At 38.6% G+C, this 25,451-nt stretch overlaps 1 protein-coding gene across 1 annotated transcript; it reads left to right on the top strand.

The window, feature by feature from the left end:
• The first annotated feature begins 114 nt into the window (after positions 1–114).
• On the top strand, positions 115–25,302 carry LOC146483155 (116 kDa U5 small nuclear ribonucleoprotein component-like). Its single transcript, XM_085106368.1, has 33 exons — positions 115–246; positions 1,487–1,555; positions 2,172–2,222; positions 3,023–3,059; positions 3,453–3,531; positions 4,084–4,159; positions 4,458–4,523; positions 4,890–4,925; positions 5,758–5,848; positions 6,895–6,977; positions 7,115–7,189; positions 7,521–7,612; positions 8,373–8,500; positions 9,486–9,552; positions 9,692–9,782; positions 9,960–10,008; positions 11,473–11,559; positions 11,861–11,919; positions 12,220–12,288; positions 13,032–13,119; positions 13,743–13,819; positions 15,703–15,731; positions 15,819–15,930; positions 16,485–16,625; positions 17,028–17,121; positions 18,119–18,209; positions 18,291–18,377; positions 18,572–18,786; positions 20,363–20,481; positions 21,111–21,205; positions 23,327–23,480; positions 24,146–24,253; positions 24,649–25,302. The coding sequence occupies exons 1-33, from the start codon at positions 136–138 to the stop codon at positions 24,742–24,744; spliced, it is 2,922 nt and encodes a 973-aa protein (XP_084962494.1). The 5' UTR covers positions 115–135; the 3' UTR covers positions 24,745–25,302.
• Positions 25,303–25,451: the final 149 nt, after the last annotated feature.

The following is a 25,451-nucleotide window of genomic DNA, read 5'->3' as shown; positions in this document are numbered from 1 at the left end:
CCGCTGCCTAAATACACAGGGCTCAATCACTCGAGCACGCCTGGGAATGAGCCAAAGAAACTCGTCCCAGATTCAATCCGAGCGAAATTGTCTCGTTCCAGTCTTAATCCGAGCGTTCGCTTGCACGTTTTCAAGATGGAGGCCGATTTGTATGATGAATTCGGGAACTACATTGGCCCAGAACTTGACAGCGACGAAGAAAGCGAAGACGAAGATGAGATAGGAGAAGATGAAGCCGCAGAATATGTAAGTTGAAACGTTTTCTTTGCTTTATCAGTGGCGGGAAACCGAATTATGTCAGCCTTTGTATTTGCGGCTTGCCGTCTTTAGAACGTCAGAGAAACGACGCTGGTAAATGGAATATTTGCATTCGCTATTAGAAACGTGGGATAGCAGCCAAGAAAACCATCAGGCTGTGAGCTAGACCATTTTGCACCTTTTTGGTTATATTGCAAGACCCCAGAGCACGATATATCGTTGGTAATCATGCAGCATATTACTAGTTTCAGTATAATTAGGCTGTACAGTGTATTTCCCTTCAACAAACCTCGATTTCTCAGTCACTGAGTAGATTAAGCGTGTTTCTAGTTTATCTATGCATGTGATCTATGATCTAAATCTGAATGTGATGTAAATGTAAACTTAAAAAAAAAAAATTGTCATGAAGTGTGTCTGTTAAAGTGGAATAATCTCATTTGTTTTACCTCAACTCTTTTGATGGTAGTAAGTTTTCACCACAGCACTGAAGCTTGCTACACTGCATGCTACACTGTAGGTACAGCTGGGACAGTGGAATATGGGACATTTCCTGGCCAAATTTCTGAAATTTCTGACCAGGCCCTCAGCCATAAATTGAAAATAAGAGGCATGTCTTCCAATTCTGTTAAAGTTTAGGTCAACTTTTGATGATTTTATTCAAGAAGTGGGCATCCTGCTATAGAATCCTTCTTCACCCTAGTGAGAACCTTGTTAGACCATAGTTAATAAAGGCAATGCTTATGAAACCTGACAAACTTCTTAGTTATATGTTTTTGTTTGCCTTTTTGGCCTTGACCCTGCACAAACAACAATAGAATTTGGAATGTGTTGGAGCAACTGACCAATGGAAATGTTTTTGTTAAGATATTCAACTGTGGTGTGAACGTTAAAACAAAGGATTGTATAGGGTCGCGGCCCTTCCAACATAAATTGCAGTACCATTGTTTTCATGACAAGGTTTCCTAACCAGTCCCTCAATTAACTATGGTTAGACATAATATTAAATTGTCCCCTAACATGGTGTTGATTCCCGTTGCGAATGTCTCACACATTTACCAGTTACATTTATTGTCAAACAGCATGCATCATACATTAAAGTTTAAATGTATTAAAATATTGGTCCTGTGAGACTGAGCTTAAGTACATGTAAACCGATCAAGTATTTAAATGAGAAAATGCACATACAGGTGTATGGTATACATGTACATTTGTGTTGTAATGTTTTCAGGCCGAAGATGAGGAAGATGAGCAGATGGACCAGGATGATGAGCCTCAAATGCAAGTTGTTCTACATGAGGTAAGTTATTTCCAGTCATATACTGTAAGTAAAGGATAAGTTTAAACAGCACTGGACCAATTTGTATTCAGTAAAGTTCTGAGCAAGATAATCCTTTTGTTTATAGCTTACACGTACTCTGCTATCTGTAATGCCCATCCAGTACAAGTTCCTGCAAAAAAGGAGACTCTCGGTTTAGATCCATGTCTGTCTCACATACATTATGTATCCATGCTGGGGCAGTCGCACTATAAACACCTACATGTTGCCGAATGTTTTGTGGAAGTGTAAATCACTGTGCGAATTTTGGCCATCACAGATTCAAATTTGTTCCAATTACGTGTATACTTGAACAGTTAAGATCTGATATATTCATCTGTGTGTTGAAGTTTTTTTTTACCAATACTAAGCAATTGTAACTTATTATTATTAAGCTTCTCAGATGTATTTAAATTGCACCAGTACATGTAGAACATAAGTAGTAATTTTGTAAGCATTCCAAATAACTGAGACAAACCAGAATCTGGCTTCCAGGATACATTGGGTATAATGGCCACATGCAATGTATATACTAATATTTGATAATAATTATTAATTTTAAGGGATGAAATAAATGTTGTTTATTGTTGGTTTCCAGGATAAGAAGTATTATCCTACTGCAGAGGAGGTGTTTGGACCAGAAGTGGAGGTAGGAAATCTCGAAGCTTACTCTCACTGCAGTTTTCCTTCATCTTCCATATTCTCCTTGTGGAGCTGCATGCTCTCTTCTTCCAGGCTCTTTTTTGCCTGCTGCTTATGCTGCCTCTATCTGCAGTTTTCCTTTAAATATCAATAAAATATTGATGACATGAAACATTATGCTGCTGGGAATGGTCTTTCAAAAAATGTGCCTTTCATAAAATACTAGTCACGTTTCAAAGGTCTTGCTGTCTCTTTGCGTGATCGTGTTCTTGGAGTATCAATTTCTATTACATGGTCAAGGAAGGTTCTGGCTTGTGGAAATGAATGCTACATGTACAATGCATATAATCTTGCCAATTTGTCAAATTTAGCATCAGAGATTGACCTCTAGTGGGGAATGGACTAGATACACTGTATTTGAAGAATTCATTCATTCATTCATTCATTCATTCATTCATTCATTCATTCATTCATTCATTCATTCATTCATTCATTCATTCATTCATTCATTCATTCATTCATTCATTCATTCATTCATTCATTCATTTGCGTGATGGCACTGGCTGTTTCTTGCATGCCTCTTACTATTAGTGTTCAAGATACAAATTGCCATACAAATGTCAGTTACATGTAACATTTCAAAAGTCACTTCTGTTCAACCCTCATCTTCATACGTGAGCCTCATTGCAAGATATTCTGTAGCATTCAAATTAATTTTAAGAATTCCACTATGGTTTAAATGCATTTCTAGCAGTATGTATCTTACAGTGTATACTGTACATGTAATTATTCTTTTGTTTGTTTTAGACCGTAGTGCAAGAGGAAGACACACAACCTTTGACAGGTTTGCTGCTCTTATTTTCAGTTTTACTAATAAAAGTTAACTTTCTATTGAATAAATAATAAGTTTTCTATTAAATGTCATTGAGTATAATCAATAATTATACAGTACTGTGCAAATGTGAGTTGACAGTCTCGACTTGATCCTTAAAACTTGATTCTTGCATCTTGAAGATTGAGACGTTCAAGTAGCAAGATACATAATCGCAGATCAAGGATTGAGAATCGAGAAACAAGGAGTTCTCAAAGTGTGTAAACTCGAAGAGAACTTGGGGAAAATGATTTATTCCTTGAAGAAACAACAATTATAGCTGTTTGCACACTTGATCAAAGTATTGCCTGGTAATTATTAGACAGTGAGTATTATTTTTCTGATCCACTCTTTTGTATTTCACAGAACCCATCATCAAACCTGTGGCCAAAAAGAAGTTCTTTCACGCTGAACAGGATCTGCCAATAACAAATTATGATACCGAGTATGTACAGTTTACAGTGGGTTTAGTTGTTATGAATCATCTACAAAAATTAATGAAATAAGTGTGGTACATGTTGTATTTTAAGTACACTACTGTAATCCACTAACAAAACCCTGCAGTGTAGGCTTATCCTCAATAATTAAAAGTTCAGAAAAAGTTTCATTTCACTTGTTGAAAAAGTTTTCATAACCTTATTTTAAGCTACCAGTATACATGTACATGTACATTGTAAAGGTAAAGAAAAGTTTAAGTCGAAAATGAAGGGCAAAAATCTTTGGAAAAATATCCTTATTAATCACATTGTATTGTAATTAAACTGGACTATCAGACTATCTGTGGGTTTGCTTGATCCTGCTTTGAGTAATGGAGCCCTTGGGTGGCAAGACAAGAGCTGGTAGTAGTATGGTTAAATCACGCCAACCTTTAGATGAGAAGTTTGACGTGGTCTTCACTGGACTTAACTATGCCTTGACAGTTTGTATGTCTGGTTACAAAATAATGAAACAAAATAATTGTTTCTTAACAAAATAATTGTTTCTTAATTTCTTGTAGGTATTTAGCTGATTTAATGGATAACCCTGAACTCATTAGAAGTGTGGCTTTGGCAGGGCATTTACACACAGGAAAGGTACATGTACATGCATCTGGCACTTGTAAGCCATTTTTGTAGAAATTGTGTGGTTCCAGAAACAATTAATGGATATATGTACACTGTACCTCCCCCTTGAAAGGTCACTGAAAATTCCAAGGGGGATGGGTTGTCAGGGAAGAAAGCCCTGGAGGGGTCCAAACTAAAAACACTTCAGTGCGAGAGGTGTGAATATTTTCTAGCAGACATACGTGTATAATTATTGTCTGTGACTTTTATACTTTTGGTATTTTGTATTTCAACTTCTCATGAGTTATTGTTGTCTGTAAATTTGCAGTCTGTATTTGTGGATTGTCTCATTGAACAAACTCACGTGGACATACAAGCCAAGGAAGGAACTGATGTGAGCTAATGTTTTATGATCACTTTGTTGATGCACTGATAATGACTTTGTACCCATGTTCTTCATTTTACCTTAACGTACGCGTAAGACATGAAGGGCCAGTTATTTAAACAGAGTAACTTAGGCCTCGGTTTAAGACAATCAGTGGGCCTTCAAATCTGTTTATTAGTGGTGTATTTTAAGTAGGTAAATAGTTTTCTAGTCTGGGATGCAAGCCTTCTTGTTACTGTCAGCAGAAGACAATGTTTAGATATGATTGTTGGCAAAATTGAAAATGACTTGAACATGGTGTTGTTAAACAACGTCTAAACTGTCTTTTTATTACTGACCTGAAGTGCTCACTTGTTTATTTTGATTTACCTACAGCTTCGCTACACAGACACATTGTTTACTGAGCAAGAGGTGAGATAAGTATTTTTCATTCTGATGTTTTGTTGAAGAAGGGCTTGGTGGAAAATGTGTATGATTATTATAAGTGACATTTGTGTAGCTACATGTAATTCAATCAAAATGCAAGGAAAACAATTCTTGGAAGATTTCTTTGGTTCAATAGCAGCAAAACAAGCAATGATTTAGCCAGAAGGGCATCCAGTGTCCTATGGACGCCCCCTTTTGGGGAAAATGCATTCAAAATTCCCCTAATTATTTAAAGAATTTACAAGGAACATGCACCTTGGACGCTCAACTTGCAATTTCTGGCTAAAAGTCTGAAAACAAGATTACCGTAATTATAATTAACTGGCGCATTCCTTGACTGAGTTGCTAAGCAGTCACTTATGTCCAGAAATGCCCCTAACCCTGTCGAATTTGGGTACTAGATACTACATTGTACATGTACTTCATTGTCATTTTCATATGACTTCATGATTGATGGAATTGTGTGTGTTTTAGTGAGAATTAAGGTTAGGGGACACCTTGTGATGTCTATCATACAGTTCATGAATCTCATTAGTGTGCGTTTCACTTTATAAAAAAAGAAGCAGTACTGTTAGATAAAAATTTAATGGTTCTCACAAGTACATGTCAGGACAAGGTCAATAACAACTAAAAAAAAGAGCACCTATGTCCAACCAATTTCCATACAGTTCTTTTAAAAGTTTTGTACCTGTATACAGTACCTACATGCAGGACAGAAGTATAACTTTAAGGCATGTTCCAAGTTTGTAATATACAGTACATGTATGTTTAGTTGTAATTATAATTCTTACTGTACAATGGTACGTTTTCCTTCCAGCGTGGTTTGAGTATTAAGAGTGTCCCAGTTTCTCTCGTTTTACCAGACACCAAAGGAAAATCCTTTTTGGTCAATGTGTTTGATACTCCAGGTAGGTAATTGACAGGAATCATTGGCCAACAAAAGTTGTATTTATTTTTAGCAATTTGAATGAACATGCATCCAAGCATACTGTGCATTAATTATTAAATGTATGTGTGCTGTACATGTATATGTTGTATTTCTTTTTGGTTTAAAACCAGTTTAATTTTTATTTTGCTTTGTGAAGTATTCATTACCATAATCAGAGACAAAGGGAAACAAAAATCACACTGGTTTGAAAATTTTCTAAACCCCAAAAAATTTGAACCCCCCCCCAAAAATATATATATATATTAATAAAGGTGATGATGATGATGATGATGATGATGATGCACTGAACAGAGTGTAATATTGTCACAGGGCGGAAGCACTTTTAACAATTGGTCATTAATGAACCAATTTTGTAAGAAGCATGGTAAAAAAGAAAGCCGATTGTATAAATTTTAAGTGCTCACTGGAAATGAAATAGAAAAGATGGGATGATTGTTCATATCAAGGGCACTCAACTGTTAATTTTGGTAGTCTTAATTTCCTCAGAAATTCTGATTTGTTTTTAAAGAAAATGTGTCGTTTTCTTCAGCAATAGGTCAGCTCAAATTTTGCTACACTGGAAAACTACATGTAATGAATTCCTTTCATTTTTGCATGGGCAAATAATTATATCATTCATTAAAAATGGGAAGTTAGGACAGGTAGCATTTTCATAAAGCCAACAACAGCTCTTAAATTGAGGAAATTACACTCCTTTTCCTAAAACTTTTTGCAACTTAAATTTGCAGCTAAAAAAATTAATATGAACAGATCATTCTTAGCCTATGCAAATATGTCTTTAAAAGGCCACAAGATGATCTAGGAACACAGTGGATGACATTTAACTATTTTGCTTTAATGCTCTCACTGGGTGTTCCTGTCATCTTGTCAAAGGGTACAGGACAAAGAAAAAACCCTGAGTCCCTGATAGGACTCAAAACCATGACTTAGTGTGCAATTGCACATCAGTTGGAAGCTGTAATCATCGAGCTGCATCATTTACCAAGGTCAATCTTGTTTTTACAGGCCATGTGAATTTCTCAGATGAGGTGACGGCGGCATTGAGAATGTGCGATGGAGTAATGATCTTTATTGATGCATCAGAGGGGGTGAGAGTTGATTGGATTATTTCTGCACTTTGCATTTTATCTTGGTTTTAAATGGATAGGCAAAGTTATATTATTATCGTCATGTTGGTTTAAAATGCATTGAAACACCTGTCCAATTGTTGATGTTGATTTGTCAGGTAATGTTGAACACAGAAAGACTTCTTAAACATGCTGTCCAAGAAAGACTTGCTGTTACCATTTGTATCAACAAGGTTTGTAGTGTTACAGTGTGTAATAATTTAATTTATAATAATTATTGTTTACCATTGAACCAATAAAAATTAATAGGTCTATTAGTTCTTTCAGAATAGTAAATAATAACATTAGGTATACACTGCAGTTAAATAAATTTGCCGACATTGTTCCCAATTTGTGTACCACTTGTTGTAATGCTACAGTGTAGCTTAACAGACACTTGCGTAAATGCATAAATTTATATAATTTGTGTGATATTGCCTTCTAAATTTTCAGTTTTAATTAATAACTTATGTTATTTATGATGAATGTGTGAATTATAATTTTGTGGTCTTTTGTTCAAATAAGATTGACAGACTGATTTTGGAGTTGAAGCTGCCACCAACAGATGCCTATTACAAACTAAAACACATTGTGGATGAAGTCAATGGACTTTTGAGGTACACTTAACATGCAGTGGGTACTTAATTTTCATGTACAATGTATAACAATTTAATGTAAAAGATTGGATAATTTTTTTAAATGAATGTTTAAATGAGTGTTTGGTTTATCGGATGAAGGAGGGCCTCTGATGAAGGGCTAACACTTGAGACGTCAGAACTCTAATCTTTTTAGGGAAGCGGTCAAAACTACTATACTCGAACACGATCCACCAAACCCCAAAATAGATGGTGGCCTCTACATGTATCCCCCTTCCTCAACCTCAAAAGATGGTGTCTTTATTGCATAGCCACCCCTCTATCCAGCAGTAGAAAATGACAGTGAGATTCAAACCTCACTTTTCTTGTTTGTCTAGCAATGCTGACTCTTGCTAGCTGAATATTTCTGCGTCAACTCAAATTTTAAAGCCAATAAAATTTTGTCGGTAATGTTCACGAGATAGGTGGTGTCTTCGATAACCCCCTTACCCCAGACAAGGTGGGTCCTCTTTGAACAAACTTGTTATGACCAGTTCCCTTAGGGTGGCCAGCCAATTAACCTTTAGTTACCAACTGTTTTGATAAATCAAACATTCGTTTCTACTCCCTACCGACACAGCACCACAGTTTCTTTTGAAACTACATGTTACACCCTCGTCAAAAGTTGTTTTTGAACTGCTGACATTATCTTTTTGGTTTGATTCAACTACCCTGTATAATTATATTCCAGCATTTTCTACATCTTTGTAAGTAATTTGTTAATGGGTGATTTTTATTTCAGTGTGTATTCAGATGCTGATGATGATTATGTCATGTCACCCTACCTTGGGAATGTCTGTTTTGCCAGCTCACAGTTCCGATGCTGCTTCACTCTTTATTCATTTGCTTCTCTGTATGTTGACACCTTCGGTAAGTGTCCTGTTTAAAATGTATGTATAATATCGAGTGTTTATTTTGTATTTTGCATTGCGGCAGCTGCAGTAGTCTATCCACTGTAACGTGGATTGAAAGTGCTGCACGCTCTTTAATTATAATTGGCATAAAAAAGATTTCATGACTACATTCAACCAAGGTTTTAGCCAAAGTTCCACTATGGTTGGTTGCATGCAACCACTTTCAACCAAGGATTTAACCAGAAGGGTGTCCAGGTACCCTTTTGTTGTAAGCGTTCAGTGAAAATGCCATTTGAAAAGTTCTAGCCTCTTGGATAGCCAAGTTTCACTTACAGGTTGTTATCCTGCAGTGCATAGTCGCATACACTGTACACTGTATACAATGTAAGTTCAATTATAATTTATTGCAAAATACAGTTTACAGCTGTTTCGACAAAGGTTGTCCAAAAAAAGAGTAAAAGCGTATGCGACAATGCCGAAAGGTAGTCTGAGAAATACTCATTGCAATAAATTTCAATAAAAGCTCAGAATCCATATTGCCCGCCATGTCAAGTCTTCGTTGTACGGTCGAGGCGTTATGGAATCTGAGCTTTTATTGAAATTTATTGGGTATTTCCCAGACTACCTCTTGGCATTGTTGCATACGCTTTTATGTTTTTTTTGGGCAACCTTTGTCAAAACAGCTGTATAAAGCAATAAATGTGTTTCACAAGTTTGTACTTTTGATCCATTTATGTATCTGTATGTTTGTGTAAACAAAGATCTACACTGTATACATGTATTTTGTTTTTCTTCAAAAGCATATAAAACGAGGAATTAAATGCTGGAAAACAAAGTGATTATCTAGAATCAAAAGCATTTATTTTATTACTGTCTGTATATACAATGTCCATATGTGCGCTGTGTTCAAAAGGCGATGTTCATGGTGTTTGTGGCTGTTTTATTTGACTTTTAACTAAAATGCTAATATTTTTGTGTGCGGAAATTACAATTCTGTGTAGGTGGAGGAATTGATCCGAAGGACTTTGCCAAGCGATTATGGGGTGATATGTACTTCAATTCTAAATCGTAAGTGTGTTGAATGTGTCATTCATAATAGGTACATAATTTATAGAGCAATTCAGTTTGCAAGGTAGAATTGTCGGCGAATTTGTGTGGTTGTTTGGAAATACATTGTAATGTTAGTCTTGTTTTATTTTTCCACCAGACGCAAGTTTACTCGCAAAGCTCCCCTTAGCACTTCTCAAAGAAGCTTTGTGGAATTCATTTTGGAACCTCTGTACAAAATCTTTTCACAGGTAATAAAATTAATTACAGCTTTTACAAGTTTTGCTTAACTTGGTGTTGCTGGTAGGCTCGATTTCCAGCCGCTGTTCGGAAAATGAGCCAAAGACCGGACTCCAGAGAGCGGCAGAAATCGAGCCTCTGTGGCTGGCTTCTTCTAAAAATTAATGTTGTTTTGGTTTTGTTTGCAGGTTGTAGGGGATGCAGACAGCAGTCTTCCAAAACTTCTTGATGAACTGGGTTAGTAGTAATAGTATAAGAGGCACTTTACTTGAAGGGCTGGGTGCTGAAAGGGGCAGTGTCACCTATTTTTAGTGTCACCATGAATAGCCAAAAAAACATATTTGTTTCAATGGAATTCTTAAAATATTGGTTGAGGTTTGTTAACAATAACCCTACTAGTGCACAGAAACTACTATTAACAAGATGCCTATACTGGCATGTACGCGTGATGCAGATTCATTTATTCCAATTGCATGCTTCGCAGATTGATAAAACTATCCTTGCTAATGGAATAGTTTCAGACACGATGATCGCGTTATGTTGTTTCCCTTGTATTTGTGCTGGAAATCCATTAGTGATTACGATTTACGATAACGTAAGCTTATAAATGACCTCTTCTCAGTCTCATCGTGGTTCTACAAATGTCAAACAAAGCATGATTCCTTCGCCAGGAACTCTCCAATTTCCACTGTGTTAAATGTCGAGTGCTTCTTGGAAGTTATTCTTTCGATTTACCGCTTTTACCGCGGAAAGTGCCATGTCATGTCGTAAACAAAATTATGCAAATTTCTGGTGAAATGAACATTTATGATGCAATCCAACGTGACTTCCACGTGATTCGAAGTTGCAGCCAATAAAAATCACACAATTCTTTCGGGACGGGCACGGGATACGGGAAAGTTAAAAAAACAAGGCAATTTTTGACTCCCAAGACGACGAAAGGAATGCGGTCCCGAATTTGAGACGCTGGCTGACTACGTCATCCCGCGTAATAATGTTTGGCTGCGGATGGCTAGGATGGAAGTGGATTGCAACTTGAAACAATTGGCCAATTTTTTCAAATTCTTCCTGTATATTTTAGAGGTCACTAAAAATTAATTATGGTTTGTTCTTCCTGCGAGAAAAGCCTTGATATTTTCTTCCAGATTTTGTTAGAGCAATTTCATGGTACAAAACAGGTTCTTTGTCAAACATATGACCAAAATACAGTAAAATCATTGTGACAGTGGCCCTTTTACCAACAAAAAGTGCATTTTAGATCGCTCTTTATTGTTTTTGCTCTGATTCACCAGAGTTTTTGCATGTAATCTTGAATTCCATCAGGTGATGTTGCCCCAATGTTTAATATACATTTCAGTCTATAATCATGACTGTAATTATGGTTTTTCATCTCAAGGAAGGTGTAAAGCAATTAAAAAAAAACATTGGGGCAATTCAATGTAGGAAGAACGCACCCCTAAATATTCCACAGATTGGAGTCGAGATTGTATGGGACAACGTTGATTGAATGAATGGATCTTGGGACGTGTATCTGGCATCCCCCGCAGATTTGCAGGGGCGGATGACATCATCATCAATTTGGTAAAGGAGAGAGAGCTTGAGATCGAGATCATCAAATGCACTCCCTAATCTTTGATTATTGCTAGTATATAAATAAGTAAAAGACATCCTCTAACTGTTATATTTATCCTGACTTTTCAGGTATTCACCTGTCCAAGTCTGAGATGCAGATGAACATCAGACCTCTTCTCAGTCTCGTGTGTAGAAGATTCTTTGGAGATTTTTCAGGTAAAACTTTGCAAAAGAACAGCGTCACATAATTCTAAAAGTAATGATGACAGCAATGATGTTGCCATGGTCAACAATGTTGATTTATTGGTACAGACGTGTACATGGCTTGACACTTTGGGTTTGTGAAATGGCCACTGGCCATCTGAAATTTCTAACCCTTCCATCTCAGAAGATTGGAAAATCTCCAAAATAAATTATGACTTAATTAATTAGAATTACTGGCTTGATTTATTTACAGTAACTCTGTGTTGTCATGTCACACTGTATTTTGACTTGTTTTTATTTGTTTTTCCTCCAGGATTTGTAGATGTTTGTGTTCAACACATACCTTCTCCCAAAGCAGCTGCAAAATCAAAGGTGAAAGAAAATCAGGTCTTATTTAACAAGATTTACGCTTTATACCCTTCTTGTTTAGACTATATAATTCCAGAAATATTATAATATTATTCCTGAAAGTTCATACAGATGTATGAACAGAAATGGTGTTGTAAAAATATATACAATTGTACACTATGGTTTTGTTGTTTATAGGTTAATCTCTAGAATTAATTTTCACTGATCCAGTACAGTAACAGATCCTGCATTTCTCCTCTGTCGTGTCGCTGTGGTGTTGTTAAAGGTAGAGTTTTCAAAGGGCATACCCTCTCCCTTTTGTAGATAGAACATGTGTACACAGGACCCTTGGACACAGAGGTTGTGGAGGCCATGAATGAGTGTGATCCTGAGGTATGTACATGCACTGTTAGCAAACCTTTGCAAAAAATGTAAAGAAAATAAAATGAAAAAAAAAAAAAAATCCAATTTACTCATTTCCAGTGCTTGCGTATACATGTTGTCATGGTGCTGTTTAGTACAGTATGCTTGTGCTTACACAGAACATAGCACAACTCATCCTCATCCCTAGGCTCTTCGCAACATTCAACATGGTGATACGGAGAATGCCTGAAAATCCTTAAATAACAAGGACTGGAACCAGGTTTGTGAGCCTGAGAGAATGGGCACCCCCACCAAACCCATGTTTCGCGAAAAGCACTGGGCTCTGAAATCTGGTTCAGGTCATTGTTATCTAAGGCTTTCCAGAATACCCTGGAACACGCTGCAAAATACTCCACGAATCGTGGCGAATTTTGTCACGTGACACACTTGATTTTTGTCTTTACTGCACTTTTTCCTTCAAAAAAAAAAAATGGTAAACAGCCATATCTTATCCTTTAAAAAGTGTAACGAATGCAAAAATCAAGTGTGTTGTCACTAAAAACTTCGCAATGCGTTTAGTATTCTCTGTACCGCCCTTTTTTAACAACTCGTGAACTCGGGAACTCGTGTATTTGAAGGTGATTTTTTGAGAAGTTGACTGTTGTCAGTAAGGTCGTCAATTATCTGTTTGTTAACGAGCTCTTGTATCCATAATACAAGTACTGCACTGTAATTGAAATGTGTTTTAACGCTTCTTTGTTCTCACTGATCAGGGACCACTGATGCTGCACACATCCAAACAATATCCATCACAAGATGCCACAGCTTTCCATGTGTTTGGACGTGTCATGAGTGGAACAAGTAAGAACCTGGCTATCCTGTGGTATTAAGACCTTGAGGTGTCAGGCTTCGTGCCCTGTGATGAAAAACACAATGTCGTGTTAATCTGGGGCAAGATTGCGTCTCTCTGCTGAAGACCGTTGAAATTGTCTCGGGATTAGCTTTTGCCCATTTACCAAGAAATAGCAGGAGAAAATTACTGGGCATCAGGATGAAACATGAGAAAACTGTATTTAATCAGTCAGAGACAGGCTTACTCGAAAAAAAAATTCAAGTTCTCCCAGCTGGAGTCGAACCTATGTCCCTCTGATTTAGGATCAGTAGTCTGGACGGAACTAACCTGCGAGCAAGCTCTCGGGAAGGGGGGGAGGGGGTGGAGGGGGGGGGGGTGGGAAGAAGGAGGTAAACTGGCTCCTTCTCCCCTCCCCGCCCCTCCTCTTCCCCGAGAGCTTGCTCGCAGGCTAGAATGAAACTTGTCTGGGGATGAAATGACTTAACTAAACGAAACTTTCGATTTGTAGCTAACATCCCGTGTAGTTGCTCAATACACTTTATAAATCAGTGCAGCAGTCACTTTCTAAATGGAGGAACTACAGTAGCTTGCGGCTGTATGTGTAATTGCTTCGTTTTTGTCTTCATCTCAGTTCATGCTGGACAACAGGCTAGAATTCTTGGCGAGAACTACACCATAGAGGACGAAGAAGACTCTCGAGTTGGAACGGTGAGCAAGCGTTCTTTTTGGATTTTAAAATGAGTGCTCTATTCACATGGATCGAGCTGTTCAAAGCCCGATTAAGCTAATCCTGTGTTAACGTGAACTTTGATTCGAGTATATTTACTAATCCGTAAGGATTCGTGCAAAAGATTTTTGTCCCTCAGTTTTGCCTTAGACATTCCTTTACCATCAGATTAAAATGAGCCTTTAATGAGCGAGTTGAAAACCTCGGTTAACTTTTAATCGTGGATTAGCGTTAATCGGCTTTCGAACAACCTGGCCATGGTGTGTAATTAAGCAATGTGGCAAAACAATAAAGTAAAAATAGGCAGTCTCAGACTGCATGTGTCTACTGCAGCACTGGTGTAGAAATGTGATATAAAAGAATTGAAGAAAATAAAGCACTGAAAGCAAAGTTCTAATCTGAAACGTAGGCATAAAATGCAACAGAAACTATTAATTAATCTATACTGAACTTATGAATAGCAAGTATCATTCTTTGACTCCTGTCGTGTTTCCATAGTTTTCGCATAAATTAACTTTTTCCTAGAGCGGTTAAAAACAAATGTTTTCTGACGTGAAATAATATGGTTACCTATTAATCGTTTGCCGAAAAACACACTTGAACGCAAAAATTGCTAAAATTCACGGCGTGTTGATGAAGACCTTTGCATTTCAAATTTCAACCCGCTTATGCAAATTGTCCTTGATTGCGCATCTAGCATCTGTCGCTTCTCAAACGCATATGTGAATTGACAAAGACACAAAAATCAACAAAAAGCTTTTCCAACAAAACATTTTATTGAAATAAACGATGCATTTGTTATTAGAGGCAAAAAACTTTCAGTTTTTTTTTTGCGTGCGTGCAAACACGCATGTAAAATTTGAAGACACTCCGTGTTTGTTCAAAGCGATCACTCGCAGTAAATTCGGGTACGTTTGCGATGAAAATTACAGAAGTTACAGAATTCTGGTTCAAATCATCACTTACAGTCAACCCAGGTCACGCGTGAACGATATTTTTTAAATTTGAACGGAGTTTTGAAACTTACATGTCAGTTTTGAAAATCGCAAACGAGATTTCAGAGTTCCCGTATAAATTTCCCTAGCTTATTGACGGTATAAAGCTATGAATTTTTTTTACATTGCAAAATTGAATATTTCAAGAATAACAATTGTTTCCTAAGTATTTTGAATCTTTTTTTCAGTTAATGCGTCTTTTTCAGAACGATTTCCAGCGAAATGCCCAACATTCCATTCACACGTCGGACATTACAAAGAGAACTTCGAATGTTCATTTCATTCTTGGAGATACTGTTCACGCGTGACCTGGGTTGACTGTAAACTATTAGTAAAAAGCAAATCAATATCGGAAAACATCATTTACCGTATTGTCGCCATTGTCCTGATCCGGAAATACAATCACTTAGATCTCGGTCAGTCGAGGATTAGCGTCGGCTTTCGATAGGATTCCATTTGGGATTCCTGTGGCATTTACACTCTTACACTCTTTCACTCAACCCGATGACATAGTGTCTACGCTTCTCTAGAAGCCGTAGACACAACAAATAAAACTGTAACACGTAGGGAAAATGTTAAACATTTTTTAACGCTTACAAACGTATGGCCAAGCTTATCTACATTTTTTGTACAGTATTTTGTGGGCTTGTTGTTTGTTAGCCCGCGAACACAGACCTTTTTCCGGCTGTTGCTTCTCTCCGCTTCTCTCTTTCTATTTTTCGGCGGAGAGAAGCGACAGCCGGAAATACGTCTGTGTTCGCCGGCTACTCGTTTGTAAGCACGGGAACATAATCTCTCGTATTGCTCGGTATCTTCACGCCTTCAACTCTTGTCGTGTAAAAACTCATCTTATTTCCTTTCCTCTGTAGGTTGGTAGGCTGTGGATTGCTGAAGCTAGGTAATTTCCATTTTTCTCTTTTAAGTCAATTTTATTTCTTCTCGGGATTCACGATTCCAGTAATGGATTTATTGGTATTATTTACAGGTACAATATCGAAGTCAACCGCGTGCCTGCTGGGAACTGGGTACTAATCGAAGGAATTGACGAACCCATTGTAAAGACGTCTACAATCACTCAAGTTCAAGGCAATGACGAGGTAATGTGTCAAAGAGGCAAAAAGTTCAGAAGGTTTTCATTTCTGCTCTAAACATTACTCTAGTACACGCTCGAGCCATTCCTTGCAGTCTTAAGCGAGTTGGAGGTTTGATTTACACGAAACATTTCGTGTCGTAGGCCTGTCGTAGCCGAACCCACTAGTGGCGCATGAAAAGCAAATGAAAAAGGGTGATAAAGTTAATCGCTATTCAAGCCACATGGAGCCAACGGAGTTAACACAGTTTCTGCAGTATTAAGCGACTAGAGGTATTACTACCTTCCCTGGGTGAGATGCTAGTCCATCGTACTAGTAGGGTATCCATAATGAGGCAATTCGGAGGATAGTTTCGGGCAAAATAAAGACAATTGCGGCAATAGCCAATGGTCCGCGTGCATTGAGGTCTAGAGCAACGGTGTACCTGTACAAAAAACACTGGCTAAGAAAGAAACATGCTGGAGTGATGTCAAACCGCTTTCCGCCAATCTGTTTTGCACTCAAGTATATTGAAAGCCATATCCAATTTCTTTAACAAGTGCATTTTTCCCTCGTTGCAGGCTTACATCTTCAGGCCTTTGAAGTTTAACACATGTTCAGCTATCAAGATTGCCGTTGAGCCCCACAATCCTTCAGAGCTTCCTAAAATGTTGGACGGTCTGCGGAAGGTCAACAAGAGCTATCCTCTTCTTACCACTAAGGCGAGTGATCATTTGTTACTTGAAATGCAATGTCCTTTATTTCCTTGTACAAAATCGTATTGTCTACCATTTGGATGGTCAGTGGTAGTGGTGATGACGATGGCGATAGTGATGGTGATCGAAGGCCACAAAACAGTCCGTTTTTTCTTCTTTTTACGTTGGTCTGTCAAACTAAGAGGCACGGTCCGTTACCGAAAACGGAAAAGTCTGGAGCAATCAAAGAAATAGTGAGTGAGACTGACGCGCGAAACTCCGCGCTTTCGACGTGAAACGCCTCGTGAGATCTCTCTTTCGACGATTCGTTTCTCTTTTCTTGAATTTCATGGAGGGAAACCACTTTTTCGCAGTCTCTGGTGATGGTGACGATAATGACAATGATGGTGCATATTTTCTGTTTTTCAGGTTGAAGAGTCTGGAGAACACGTGATCCTGGGTACAGGAGAGCTCTACTTGGACTGTGTACTGCACGATTTGAGGAAAATGTACTCCGAGATCGGTGAGTGTTTTAGTATCAAGCAGTTTGTAAACTACAGTCGTTTAACTTAGGCCCGGTTCAGACGCCGAACTTTTCATGAGCTGAACCGAACACTTCGAATTAAGTACATGAAAAGTTCGGCGTCTGAATCAGTTGAGAACGGCTGTTTCAATTTGGAACGGCTCAGCCGTTCTTCCCGCCTGGCTCAGCCTGGAATTTCGGCTTTGGAACGGCTTTGATTCAGACGTCGAACTTTTCATGAGCCGAACCTAATGCGTAAATTATTATAACGTATTTCAAATAAAAAATAAAAAAAAAACGCTAACATTTCGATTGGTTTTGCTTCAAGTAAATTAAGTTCGGCTAATTAAGTTCGGCGTCTGAATCAAAAGGCGGGATCTTCGTGATTTGGGCCGACCTTAATTTGAATTAAGTTCGGCTCATGAAAAGTTCGGAGTCTGAACCAGGCCTTAGACTATCGTTCTTGTTCCTTGATAATTAATACAGTATTCAACAATTCAAAACAATGACACAACGTTTGAGTTTGGAAGACATGTCTCGGTTACTTCAGTATCAATGGTCAGTTCAAGGATGTCTACAAATTTTTGCTCATATATAAAGAAGATAACAAGGAAGTGTTAATTATAAATTGTAGAAATAATATTAAAAAAAATAATTATGAATACAGTTTTGCTAAGATCTGGGTGATCACCTCCGCAAATAAACGTTGATTCACGCCATTCACTAATCAATACATGTAACTTGCAATGAATTGCTGGAGTTGAGGTGAATACTGGGTTACTATTCTCCTTTGTAGCCGTTCTTTGAGTGACTACTTCTTATCTTAAAAGCGTTGTGTTACTTACGTCACGTTACTTACGTTACACCGTCACGCTAGGGGGGAGCTTGGCGTGACTGCAAAGGACAGCATTCACAGCGTTGTAGATTTCTAATTTCTTTTCTTGTTTCCATATATTGTTCGTTGGATATATTTTTTATTATTTTTTGTCGTTTTTAGATATCAAAGTTGCCGATCCTGTTGTGGCATTCTGCGAAACAGTGGTGGAGACGTCATCTCTGAAATGTTTTGCAGAAACACCGAACAAAAAGTGAGACACATTTCTTGTCAGCTTGATGTCGTCTTTAGCAAAGTTGTGGATTGTGGCTGATGGCATATTTTTTTTCTCTAGGAACAAGATTACTATGATCGCTGAACCTCTGGAGAAGGGCTTAGCTGAGGACATCGAGAATGAGAAAGTGTTGATTACTTGGAACAAGTAAGTTCTAGATTAAATGCAACAGGGACAACAACAACAACAACAACAACAACAACAAACACAACAAGAACAGCTGCAGCAGTTTCAATTGCAACATTCTTTTGAGAGATTAAACTGGATGAACTTCGCATTGTTAGTCTGAGTTTATTCGTTCCTTTCTCATTTTTATCTGTTTTGTTTCGATGATTTTACAGAAAGAAACTTGGAGAATTTTTCCAAACCAAATACGACTGGGATTTGTTGGCCGCTCGTTCAATTTGGGCGTTTGGACCGGACAACTCAGGCCCGAACATTCTTGTGGACGATACACTTCCATCTGAGGTGGACAAGAGTTTGTTGAATACTGTCAAAGATTCCATTATTCAAGGGTTTCAGTGGGCTACAAGAGAAGGACCACTCTGTGATGAACGTGAGTACAATTTATTTTGTTATATGCCAAGACTTTCACTAGACAAAATGAGCACTGTGATTGGTTGATTCTTGGTCACGTGCCCTTCATCAAATACAAATGTATCCCGACTGGGATACAATTCTCCAGTTGTTGCCCTCTCAGTTGTTTGTTTGTTTGTTTGTTTGTTTGTTTTGCTGTGATTGTTGAAAGGAAAGTCTAAATATATAACAAAGCACTTAATGTATGGTCCCTCTGGAAACTAGTTAGTTTTGTTTTCCCTCGAGTCCTTATGTTCGGGAAAACAAAACTGTTTCCCTCGGGACCATACATTGAGTGCATATTGATCAACGCAACTACATGTCTCAGTGTTGGAAACCAGAGGCACTGTTATAATTTTCCCAACGCACCCTGCCCTCGATAGTAGGCCTTTTAGACTGGTGGATGGGGTGGAGGGAGAGAGTGATGGCGGGGGGTGGGGAGGGAGGGGCAGATTTCACGAACATTGAACATTTATAACTTTTAAATTTGCGAATAAAAGCCACCAATGTTTGGGATTTTTGTTGGACCTCAAAAGATGCATTTTGAGCGTGCTATTTTCTCTCTAAGTTTCGAGATGCCCTGCACCGTTTGTAACGTGCCATATTATTGGTCGAGAAAACAAAATTAAAGGATAACAAAACAATGCGCCTGGACATAGAAACAATGGAGCTGCAGGTTATCAGGATGCAGACAAAACAAACGAAAAAAAAAAAAACAACACCGTATGAGTGCCAGTGTAGTCCAGAATTTGCGTGTGGTTTCATACCTGTCACGTTCTTATTGCGTTCGACGTAGAAAGAACGCACTCCTAATACAGATTGAAGTCAAGATTGTATGGGACCAGCAATTAACGAATGAATGGATCTTGGGACGCGTATCTGGCATCCCCCGCAGATTTTGCAGGGACAGATGACATCATCACCAACTTGGTAAAGGAGAGAGAACCTGGTGACATCGAACGCACTCCCTAATCTTTGATTATTTCTAGTTTAGATAGATCGGCCCATATACCGTTTTCCACTTCCAAAAGTAGCGACACCCGAATGTAACGACATACAGAAGAAACGACAGTAAAAGGTTGATAGATCTGAAAGGAACTTAGGTGTACATGTAGTCTCCTACGCAGGCATTGGGGATCTTCAAATCTGTGTACGAGAACAAGATTAAGTTCCCAGTACGACTTACAAATTTCAAACCGGTCACGTCTCCAAAACTCTCGTTCCTTCCCGTTGTGTACCAGCAGACAAGGAGACCCTTGAAACACGACTGCTAGGACAAGTGATTATCCGAACCACGCAGACTAGATTTGAAAAGTCGTACTTGTATTCAATCTTGTACTTATAGTCAAATCTGAAGATTCCTGTTGTTTGGGTTGTCACGGAACGTCGCGTGACGTACAGTGTAAAGTAAAAGTAACGGGCCTGTGTTTGTGTTAAATGTATGTATAACAAAGCTTTCTTAGATTTTCCTCGGCAACGGATCGTTCTCAACTGAAGAAATGAAATATATAAAATTTAAAGTAATATTTACTGGTTTTATGATCGATTTCTCGCAGCCATAAGAAATGTAAAGTTCAAGATCCTGGACGCAGTGATCGCTGGTGAACCGATCCACAGAGGAGGGGGTCAGATTATCCCTACAGCCAGACGAGTGGCTTACTCTGCTTTCCTTATGGTGAGTTGCCTTCCATCGACTACAAAGAAAAATACGGCGTAGCTCGCGTAGCGGTCGTTTTGTTTTCAAGAGCGCAGGAGGCCTCGTAAATCAAAGAACGCGAAAAGGAGCAAAAACTACCTCCACCTGTACATATACATACATACAATCCTTTATTTAAACACGTTAATGGTTTAAGCATACACTTGCTTGTGGGATCATGTTCTATCTTATACTAACTACTACTAAAATTAATAAGACATACATCTTTGATTTTTCTAATAAGATTTTAAGTGTGACATTGTCCTTGGCTGTGTTTGATTTGACAGACTGTTGAAGTCGAGTTCCTTGATAAATTCATCTTGTTTCACCTTGGAGAAAAATTCGTTAAAGTTATGGGAGTAATAGTTGGATGTAATGTTCCACAACACAGCTCCTCTGTTTCTGATAGAGTTCTCCAAGAGTTCCCCTCCCTATATTCCAGTTTTCTTTCTTTCTTTTCTTTTTTTTGCTCTTTTTCTCCGGGAATATCGTTCGCTTTTCGCGCTCGCTTGGAAAGGAAACTACTGCTACGTAGGTTAAATATAGCAGGGTTTGTTTTGAGGTTTGTGATTTTTGTTAAAATTTGTTTGTTTGTTTTTTGTTTCCAGGCCACTCCCCGTTTGATGGAGCCGTATTTCTTTGTTGAGGTCCAGGCCCCCGCTGACTGTGTTTCGTCGGTCTACACCGTCCTTGCACGGCGAAGGTAGGTTGGAAATCGCGAACAGAGAATTGCGGGGCAAAAGGGTCGAGTTAACAAATTTATTTCGCCAAATTCAAAATGGCGTCCACTGTGGCAAGCAGTCGTGGCGGTAAAAGGATATTTTGTCGGATAAATGTGTGTTTGCCGAAAACAACAAGTGAAGGGAGAGTGAGATTTCAGATTTCAGATTTTTTTATTTATGCACTAATTCAAAAGTTTACTACAAAAGGAAATTACGATACATCGCAAAAGTAACATAAAGGCAGCATTAAATTACATAAATCATCAAAGGTAAAATGTGCGCAGTGACCAAAGGAGCTTAGGCTTTCGAGTTGGTCACTGCCACATGCAGCTTACTGGCGTATAACGTGCAACTAACTAAGTAGCACAAAACAAAAGACAGGGAACTTACGAGTGCATAAAATCATACAACAATTTTTACATTAATCAAAGGCTCCTGTGAGCCAACTCCTGAATGCAGATGACACATAGCAATTGAAATTTAGACGGCTACGGAAACTTCCTTGAAAGCTAAAAGAAACTATATCTTTGCCCGATTATGTAACGAAAAATAACCATTCTTGTACTCTTGTATTCTAATGCGCCGATTAAAAAAAATCACGTGTTTTTTTATTCAAAGTTTATAGAAGCACGCCATGTGCAGCTACGTCATGCAAATTCGTGTCCCCGACAGTCCGGGGCTACTGGATTTTGCGATCGGGCTAGTGGATTCTAACCATCACTTGCCCGATGGGCAAGTGAAGTTTTTTTGGGAATTAAAACTACAAAATTACTGTAGGGCAAGCCGATCTCACAAAGGGAAATCTGTTCAACAAAGTATCGCATTACATTTCATGCCCGACATAAATGCGTGAAATTTTTCACCTTTGGAGTTCAGTCCACGTAATCCTCAAGTAAAAATAATGAACTATGACAAGCTCTTGCTAAATAAGAATTATTTATCGACCGCGTCCTTTTGCTTCCCCATAAAGGCTAATTGAGTTTACGACCCCGGACTTTCTGAAAAACTGAAAAAACTTGTAACTTTGCTCAGATTGAACGAAAAATCTCCATTCTTGCACTAAATGGTCGTCAAGTTATTCTCTACATATTGAATATGAATTTCCTGATACGCCCTGAACAACAAATGTTCGCGTGTTTTTTTCCACTAATTGAATTTAAAACTCGTTCACTGCGCACGCCCGAAAGTTAACGACAAAACCGACCGACCGACCGACCGACCAACTAACCAAGTCCACAGTCAACTATCGCTATAACTCGTTCATTGCGCTACGCGCATTCACGAGTTAAAAACAATAGAAATGATAATAGTGAGGGCAGAAAAATTTTCCAGTGAGAAAAGTATTATAAGAAGAAGTTTAGGAAAAAATATATATTTGAGTGGTGCTTTGAGGCACACTACCTGTACGCCGTGAATGGGGCTTTTCTCATCAGTTGGCCCCTTCACAATCCTCCACAGTTTTAAACTGACTGATTATGGTTAAAGGGGCACTGTCATGGCGATATTACAGTATTTTAGTCAAAACAGCTCAAATATTTCTCAAAGAACCTTTTTTCTAACATGAAATTGTGTTCTTAGAGCATTGGGGAGAAAATACTAAGGGATTCCTCCGAGAAAGAACAAATTATAGTCAGTTTTTAGCGACTTCTCTACAATACACAGGAAAAACTTGAAAAAATTGGCCAATTTTTTCAAGTTGCAATCCAGTTCCATCCTAGCCATCCGCAGCCAAAGATAATTAATACTAGTTTCTGTGCACTAGTAGGGTTATTGCTAACACAACTGAATCATTATTTTGACCATTCAACCAACGCAAATATGTTTTTTGGCTATTCAAAGTGACACAAAAAATTGTGACACTGCCCCTTTAAATCATAGTTGTGTTCACAAACATAGAAATATAGAGTCGAATAGAACGTCGTCGCACCTGTGCACGTTCCCCGTAGAACATAGTGCTCTTGATTTGGAAAGGACGGCGGAAAAATGTACCACGGGTATATACAGCGCTTAGTAAATGATTCTTTATCAGCGTAACAACATTACTCATTTCCAATGACTGTCTATTTAATAATAACACAGTATTTTTCGTTGTATTTATTCAGAGGCCATGTTACTCAGGATGCGCCTGTTCCCGGCTCGCCGCTGTACACAGTGAAAGCTTTCATTCCTGCTATCGATTCTTTTGGATTTGAAACCGATCTGAGGACTCATACACAGGGGCAAGCTTTCTGCCTTTCAGTCTTTCATCACTGGCAGGTAAAAAAATAGTTAGCAACAAACAGCACCCTCCCCCCCCCCCCCCCAAAAAAAAAAGTAGTGTCCAGTCAAATTGTCACGCCTATAGAAATTTTAGGACAGTGACTACTTTTGCTCTTTTGCTGCTTCGCGTACGTTTTGCGCATCTCCTCGATGGTCCGAGAATTATGGTTCTATTAATCTGTCAAAGCAAAAGTGCTGCAAAGTGAAGGAAAACCAGTGCCTAGTAATACAAAGGTATTTTTGCACGGTTTATGATTTGCTGGAAAGCAGATCTTAGCAATTGTTATTGGAATACAAAACGAAAATTAGGGGTATCCACGCCTTTCTCAGAGATCATCAAACTTTAATCTGTAAAAAAGTGTCATATATTAAGTATTTTAAGGCCTTTTTAGAGTTATTGTAGCTCAATTACCTTTGAAAAACGCGTAGTTACCCGCAATGTTCTGTTTGAATTCCAATAGCCCTTAACAGGCTTACTAAGATCTGCTTTCCCCACACAAGATTTAGTGAACGGCGTAAAATACCGCAGTACTAGGAGGGACGTCCTTAAATTGGATAAATGTTACTCATATGCAATTCCGTGATTTCGTTATATGTGAAATAATATCGCTCTGCAATCTTTTTTTGGACATCATACGACTTTGTTCAATGCCGTTTTTCAGATCGTACCAGGTGATCCGCTCGATAAAAGCATCACCATTCGTCCGCTGGAACCTCAGCCGGCCACACATCTCGCCAGAGAATTTATGATCAAAACAAGGAGAAGAAAGGTGAGTTTTTTGTCAACGTTCTCTCAACTTCTTTCATGTCTATACATCATCTTCCTTGAAACGATTTGTTACTAATGCGATATTTTCGAACCTTCAACGATCCCCCCCCCCCCCCCCTACTCCTTTTCCTCGGATATACCCGGGCATTTTACCATTTTCTGTGCTCGGAGAGTAGGGCATTCGACGCGAAACGCCTTCCAGAGGGGGAGGGATTTGAACTGTACCTAAAGTGGGTGGGGAATTTAAACTTGGGGTGGGGGGGGGGGGGGGGGAGGTCTGCTCGGGGAGAGATGTTAAAGTTTCGAATTAATCGGCACATAAGTCTATTTGTTTTATGATAAAACGCGCGTGAGATGTCGATAATAATCACCGAATTCTCGAATCGTTTCGTTTAGGGTTTGAGTGAGGACGTGAGCATCAACAAGTTCTTTGACGATCCTATGTTGTTGGAGTTGGCGCGACAGGACGTCATGTTCAACTATCCCATGTAACTCTGCAGTTTTTACTCCGTACTTCATTTGTTTGTTTCAAACTGGAGGATGGAATGAATGAACGTGAGCCTCCTTTGCAGTTAACAAGACCCTGCATATTCTTCCTACAGCTTAAGAAAGAATAGTTTTAGTGTGCTTGTGTTATCGTCCGGTTTTGCAATCACTGGGAATTGGAAATGTGACGGGTTTGAGGGCAAAGTTTTGGCAAAAAAAAGGAAAGACATTTATCTCCAGGAAACTTGTCCCATGGGTAGCAAATAACTGGTTGAACCACGCTGTCTTAGACTGAAGTCTCACAAAACTGTTTCTTTCTGCGGTATGTCACGCAATCCTTACAGAGGGTGGATTGCGCGACAGATTGCGTGACGAGGTAACGAATGTGTAAGATGTCACGGGCCATGTCACGGGCGAACGGACCGACGACGTCAGCGGCTCTTCTAAATTCAAGGACTCAGTAGAAGTATAATTGAATTAGCATTACATTCTGAACTTTGTTTACTTTTCGCTTGTAAATAATGTCTTTCTACTTTGTATTTTATTAAAAAGCTCCTCACAGGACGCATGGTACAGAAGAATTGTTTTGTTCATCAAGTACTTCCTTCCAACAATCTCTTGCCCTAACTCACTCGCGCCAACCCTACCTCGCACGAAATCAACCCGAGGGATTTGGTACGAGTCCGCAAAAAAATGCCTGGCGTTTTGGAATT

Source organism: Pavona decussata, unplaced genomic scaffold (genome assembly GCF_977016875.1).
Source record: "Pavona decussata unplaced genomic scaffold, jaPavDecu1.1 SCAFFOLD_40, whole genome shotgun sequence".
NCBI classification, from domain to species: Eukaryota; Metazoa; Cnidaria; class Anthozoa; order Scleractinia; family Agariciidae; genus Pavona; species Pavona decussata.
This window is presented reverse-complemented; position numbering and strand designations above follow the sequence as displayed.